Raw genomic sequence first — 6,780 nt, 5'->3', positions numbered from 1 at the left:
GCAAATAGATTCCGGCTTTGGTTTTCAAGAGTGCTCAAGATACCATACGACGATGGCCCTAGGAAGTACCTTGGTCTTCCTGCTGACTTCGGAGTCTCCAAGGCTCAGGTTTTTTATGACATCAATGATAAATTCCTCAACTATTTACAGCATTAGAAAAACCAATTCCTATCTTTAGCAGGGAAGGAAGTGCTGATTAAGGCTAAGTCCCTAGCCATGAATACCTTTGCCTCAGCCCATTTCAAACTCCCAAATGCGCATCATCAATGTCTCCGCTCTGCTATTGCAGATTTCTATTGGGGGGAGGAGGGCAATAAGAATAAAATTCACTGGGTGGCCTGGGAAAAGCTGTGTAAATCCAGATTGGCAAGTGGGTTAGGCTTCGAAGATCCAAAGATACACAATCGTGCAATGCTAGCAAAGGTAGCGTGGCATCTTTTTAGTGAACCACAATCCTTTTGGGCAGGCTTCATGAAATCCATCTATTATCCAACAACGGACTTTTTGAGTGCAGCCACAGGTACCCAACCTTCGTGGGCTTGGCGCAGCATCATCGAGGGGCGCAAACTAGTCAAGGCAGGACTGATATGGCAAGTTGAAAGGGGGGATAAAATAAGGATTTGGGAGGACAGATGGATTCCCACCACGGTGCACTTTAAACTCCAGCATACAAAGCCCCCTAATTGTAGTCTCCAATGGGTTGCTGAATTGATCGATGAAGAGAATAGAATGTGGCGATCTGACCTCCTCAATCAATACTTTCACGCAGAGGACAGAGCAGAAATTATGAAGATACAACTCTCAATTTTCCCTCGAGATGATGGTCGGACGTGGGGAGGTTCAAAAGATGGCAAATTCAGTGTCCGGTCTGCATACCATCTTATCTGCAACCAAGAAGATGAATCTACACTCGCAACTCATAACATGGCTCCGCAGTGGAAGAAAATCTGGTACTGCCCAACTTTGCCCAAGATCCATAATTTCATATGGCGCTCCTGCATCAACGGTGTAGCTTCTGAAAAGAATCTCCATCAAAGACGCGCCGTAGTGGATCCACTCTGTCAGAGGTGTAACAAGGAAGAGGAAACAATTGAGCATATACTCTTCACCTGTGAGTTTGCGCGTGCGGTTTGGTTTGGAAGCCCCCTCGGTTATATATGCCCAAACGATGGCAACCCTTCTGTCCAACAGTGGTTACTTAGCTGGGAGACCTTCACATCACATCCTAAACCGCATGGGGAGTACAATAAAACACTTTGTAGCTTCCTCCTTTGGGGTATCTAGTTGGCTCGAAACGATTTGATTTTCTCTGGCAAATCCAAGAGCCCAGGTGAAGTCATTAGGCAGGCGATTTATGCAGCATCTGAGTTCTCACAGTTCAAAGTGCCTTCCAGCCTTCCTAACGCAGAACATATCAAGCATTAACAGCCCCAGCTGCAGTCATCTTGGATACCACCTAAGGCAGGTTGTGTTAAGCTCAACTGTGATGCTAGTCTCCGGGCGGATCATTCTCAAGGTGGCCTTGGTTATGCCATTCGAGACTATAAGGGGAACCCCCTTTTTGTGGCTTCAGAGCCCTCCAGGTTCAACGATATTCTGATTGAGGAAGGCTTAGCCATTCGGAGTGGGCTATCATATGCGAAGGACAGGGGCTTCGAGAGGGTTGAAGTGGAATCTGATAATCTTAACCTTATCTCGTATATTTCTTTGCCAAATCATCATGCCCCTCTCTCCCTTTAGCCAATTGTGATGGATATTATTCAGATGGCCCAAGGGTTTCAGTCCTGTACTTTTAAATGTATTCCCAGAGTCTATAACAGCCTAGCTGATACTCTGGCACGGAGGGTCATATCCGAAACATATAGGATATCTTGGCCGCTTTCCTCTCCGTGGATTCAGGATGTTTGTCACTCTGATTTCACGTGTTTTTCACGTCTCAATGAATGAAATTTGGCTTACCAAAAAAAAATAATTTGGATTTAATGTCTTCTTTTTTTTGGCGGGGGGGGGGGGTGCAAGAGATCATAGGGAAATCAACTTGCTTATATTTGTACTAAGATAAGGCCAAGTAAACATGGCCTTAGTGTCATTTCAATTGTGAATTGCATTGCCAATCGCAAGGCCTACAAGGTGTCATGGTTAATTAGGGTTTTAAAAATTGGATCGGATTCAAATTGGAAATCGGCCTTGATCTGGCTCGGACTAATTTATAGAGAAAAACCCTAGATGCTTAAAATATACCATATTCAAAGCCAATCCTGGATCGGATAAAAATTAGAACCGACCGGGGTGATCCGGATCCGATTATGAGCTTTTAAACGTTATGTTTAGTGAATATTCCCTAGTCTTAAAAAAAGGGAATACTTTTCTTTTTTAGTATTAAAAAAAAGGGAATATAAAATGGAAGAAAGAAGAAAGAGAGAGAAAACGAGATAAACGCGTGGAACTGTAGAAGACGTGCCGTTTCAGGCTTGTACGATACAAGACAGACGTTTTGGTTTCCTCAACTTTTTTCTGTTTTTAAATGAGAAGCTGCTTTTTTCGCGTGTGCCCTCGTCTCAGTAACTCACATGTAAGCTATAAGCTACACCTTCTCCTCCACGCAGAGCATAAGGCGTTTGTTAGATAATAATATTAAGGCTATAAGCTCTGAGTTACTTTGAGATTTCTTCACTCCTTGGTCGCTAGACTCGCTACCAAGAAAAAGCAATAGAGAAACTCCAGTTCTATTAACTGGAACACCAAGGATGTCGAGAGCAACAGCGAAACTTGATTTGTACGAAATGGAGACAGAAATCTCCTCCAAATTTCAAAAGCTTATGGAGCCACAAAGATCTTTCCGAGGTCTCTCTCTCTCTCTCTCTCTCTCTCTCTAAGGATCTCTGTTTGTATTTGCATTCGCAGCGTCTCTGATTTGTCAAGGCCCCATGATTCTTTGGTTACAGGTATTCAAGGCGCCATTTCGAAGATCAACCCGCAGCTTCTCAAGAATTTAATTGACTCAGGGACTGCGTCTGCCGAAGGAAATCGGGAGGAACACCTGTTTCCATCGCAGTCCACTTCCACCGGAAATCAGAGTTTTGTTTCGACTTTACCTGTTCTCAACCTGATTCTTAGGTACGTTAATTTTAGGAGAAAGTTAGCACATCAAAATATCATTTTCTGGCAACCATCCGCAGCCTTGTTCTTATTAATTTGGGGGATTTTGCTACCTTTTTCTCAGGCCTACTTCTGAAATTTCTCAAGAAAATGCTCCATTGACGATTTTCTATAACGGAACCGTCTCCGTATTCAATGTTCCTTGTGATAAGGTTTTTATTTCTTTGTTTATTTTGTTTCCCCTTTCAATAATTAATAATAGTAATTAACATGAAAATTTTCCGATTAAAACTTTAACACTCATGAGAAGCGTATGACAAGTTCACAACTCAGAAGCGTATTTGTATTGCTTTCTTATGTTTAGGCTGAGAGAATCATGAAACTTGCGGAAACCGAATCGTCTGATCTGAAACTCGTAGTTTCTTCGAGCCAAGGAGCTCAGGTGCTCGATAATCTTAAAGGAGGTTAGAGTTATTATTATTGTTTCTGATTACGAACCTCAGGATTGTTTTCCCTACAAGCTAAAAAGGTTTCGTCCGTCCTGCAGACATGCCGATATTTCGAAGGAAGTCTCTGCAGAGGTTTCTCCAGAAGCGTAAGGAAAGGTAAGCTCTCTGGTTTCCTTTTCCTTTTTTGATTTTTTTTTTTAAATTTTTATATCGATCACTCGTTGGTCCACATTAGGAACTTAATCCAATAGAGTTAAGCAACTTAGAAACTTTGGGCGGGTTTCTGCTTTGAAAACTCCCACGCGTGTTTCAACTTTCAAGTTTAAAGTTTTGGTTTCGAACTTACTTTTTGGTGTGATGGTTTCCAACTCTCACCGGCAAATATCGATGAAGTTCACGGGATCCCCATCGTCATCGGTATTGATAGCGGTGGTATTGATTTTCTTTTCTTATGTTCCAAGGTCTGCCAACTCTGTGGCTGATTTTTTGGTCAGGTTGGTCTTTTTTAGGGATGTAAACGGATCCGATTCGGATCGGATACGGATCGGATGTGATCGGAGTCGGATATTCCCTGACCGAATTCGGATACCTCTAAACGGATTCGGATGCGGATCGGATTCGGATTTTTGACCATCCGTTTACATCTCTGCCTTGTGTAACCCGGACCTTCCTCCCCCTAGTGGATACAATTCACTCTCAATCCATATCTCTTAGATCATGATTCTCTTTTCATCATATTCTAGAACCTATTGAATCTTCAAAAACCGTCAAAATCATTATTTATTTAATTTTTTATTATTAAGTATTCGGATTTTTTTTCGGACGGATTTTAATCGGAGTATTCGGATTATTTCCCGGATATCTCTAAACGAATACGGATGTCCCTAAACGGACACGGATGCAGATTCGGATTCGGATTTCGGTTGATTGGCCTCTTACACCGATATTTTTTCGGTTAAATGATACATATCAAGGGTAAAACAGTTAAAAATCCAATTTTTTTATAGGAAAAACAGGGGTAAATTTGAACTTGTTCCATACTGATTGATTTATGAGTAAAATATCGGTTTTGAAGGCTACGGATACCTGATCCGATACCGTGCATTAAAACCATGATATTAACTGTATTATACCGTTATGGGATAGAGATATCGTTTTTTCAAAAAAATAATAGATTCCATATTGTGTCAGCCGATTTGTATCAGTCAACTACTAACATTGGTCACGGTTAATAATGATACGACCCATCTAATGTTGATACCTAATACCATGCTGACAAAAGGGTTTTGCCACTAAGAATCATGGTTCTAATACTCGATATTAGATCGGACTTATAGGTCAGTCGGCAGCAGAATCGGATCGATGAGTCTGATTTTGATAAAAGACAGTACTAATCGAGTGATTCGGAATTTATACTAACAATATGTACTGGTATTTCTTAAAATCCACGTGAGGATTTTTGGTTTTTTTTTTTTTTTTTTCGATTGAGTGGATTTTACTTTGCTTTATGTTAGTCAACAAAGCAAAGCAAAGAAAGGAGAGAGACACATAAAAAAACAGCCCAGCATAAACACGTGTTATTTCTTGATATATAATTTTACAGTACAATACTACAATAATGAAAAGCCCAAAACAAAATAATAATAAAAAACGAAAACAAACACGTGAAGTTGACTGGTTAAAGCATGCCATTAATTAATTTCTTGATTGGAACATGGCATTAATTAGTTATTTTTATATTAATTAAGCTGTAACTTATTGAGAGAGAGAGAGACGTGTGGGGGGGGGGGGGGCGGGGGGAGTCAATTTAAGGCATTACACCATTTAGATAATAGAAGTTGTAGGTCAAGGCATGGACATGGACATGTTCTTATTTGGTGGGTCGATTAATGGCCCTTAATTATATTATATTACTTGGATTAAATGTATTTTGATCCTCTACGGCTGTGCAATGTAGCGGCTATTCTGCGGCCCACAAACAGGCATGGGTGAAATTACCGTGTTACCCACTATCCGAACACTCTACCCAAGTGGGATCCACGCCCTCCTTGTGTGAGGCTGCACAATGACTCTTACGTTACCAGACCGTAGAAGATCCAAATTAGGATTATATTCAATTGAAAAATAGGTTAATTGGCTAAATCTCACTAAGCTTATAATTGGGCTAGTGAGGTTATAAACAATTGATTAAAAGTGCAGTTGGTCTCGGTTGGCATTTGTCGAGGGATTAAAATCCTTTGCAATCCTTTCATTTTGTGGTGTTTTGCAATTCAGGTCTGAGAGCTTCACACGTGGAAGATGCTTCATATAACGGTGCGAGCTTGGTTGATCCATTTTTTTTTCTTCTCGAGCCCAACATTGTTAGATGTCACATCTTCCATGTGTCAAGCTCTCAAGCCCGAACTGTAAGGCACTGCAGAGGGATTTTTTTCCCGTCTTAAAATCCTTTGCAGTACAGGCAGGGTGATGTTGCACATCCGGCGGCACAATAGAGGCCATGTGTGCCATGTGTGCCACTTGACCTCTGTTGTGCCGTCGGATGTGCACCTCCGTCCCACTGGTACGGTAGAAGATCTTGTCCCAAATCAGACATGAGTTTGATCACCACGAGTCGGATATGAGTTGATCAAAACCATTGAAGAAGCAAATATTTTTCAATAAACTTAGGATCTTGGGTTGTAACCAGTAGTAATGAGCTGAAATGGGCAATTATAATGTTCCTCATATACTGAGCGACAGAGGCAAGCATGGGGAAAGTCGGTGAATATAGAACTCCATAAAGTTTGTCTTCTTAGTTATAATTTATGAAATATATATGGTTTTATACTGTAATAATAATCGATATATGCAGATTGACTTCGGTGTCGCCTTACGAATCAGTGGGAACCTGTGGTGGACGGGAAGATAAGGATTCAGTTCGAGCTTAGTCAATATGTTTTACCTAGTACACAATTCATCACTTTTATCAAAACTAGATCATAAGTACTGATCCAAGTAATACCCGTATATTAGACAGAAAAGACAGGTGGTTCCATCCTCAATTCCTCATTCCTCGTCCTCACCTCTGGTGGCAGCTGCACTTTCTCTGTTCCTTCTGCTTTCAAATTCCAATCAGTTGTGGGATATCCCATGCGACTGTCTGTCTTGTTACATTTATTTGTTCAATGGTTATTTTCAGATCCTGGAGATTTATTATACATTTTCTAGGCTGGAAAGCTTTCCGTAGTTTGTA

General features: G+C 40.9%; 1 protein-coding gene across 1 annotated transcript; it reads left to right on the top strand.

Annotated features, from left to right (window-relative positions):
* Positions 1-2,734: 2,734 nt before the first annotated feature.
* LOC122672594 (protein TIFY 9-like) lies at positions 2,735-6,545 on the top strand. Its single transcript, XM_043870053.1, has 6 exons — positions 2,735-2,844; positions 2,946-3,117; positions 3,224-3,311; positions 3,464-3,563; positions 3,647-3,704; positions 6,400-6,545. The coding sequence occupies exons 1-6, from the start codon at positions 2,748-2,750 to the stop codon at positions 6,473-6,475; spliced, it is 591 nt and encodes a 196-aa protein (XP_043725988.1). The 5' UTR covers positions 2,735-2,747; the 3' UTR covers positions 6,476-6,545.
* The last annotated feature ends 235 nt before the right edge of the window (positions 6,546-6,780 follow it).

The sequence above is a fragment of the Telopea speciosissima genome, chromosome 8 (genome assembly GCF_018873765.1).
Source record: "Telopea speciosissima isolate NSW1024214 ecotype Mountain lineage chromosome 8, Tspe_v1, whole genome shotgun sequence".
Classification (NCBI taxonomy): Eukaryota; Viridiplantae; Streptophyta; class Magnoliopsida; order Proteales; family Proteaceae; genus Telopea; species Telopea speciosissima.
Note: the sequence above shows the minus strand (reverse complement) of the source record. Positions and strands in the feature narration are given on the sequence as shown.

Coding starts and splice junctions, on each gene's coding strand:
- LOC122672594 (XM_043870053.1), top strand. CDS start 2,748: ATGTCGAGAGCAACAGCGAAACTTGATTTGTACGAAATGGAGACAGAA. Junction 2,845..2,945: donor GCCACAAAGATCTTTCCGAG/GTCTCTCTCTCT, acceptor CTTTGGTTACAG/GTATTCAAGGCGCCATTTCG. Junction 3,564..3,646: donor GCTCGATAATCTTAAAGGAG/GTTAGAGTTATT, acceptor TCCGTCCTGCAG/ACATGCCGATATTTCGAAGG.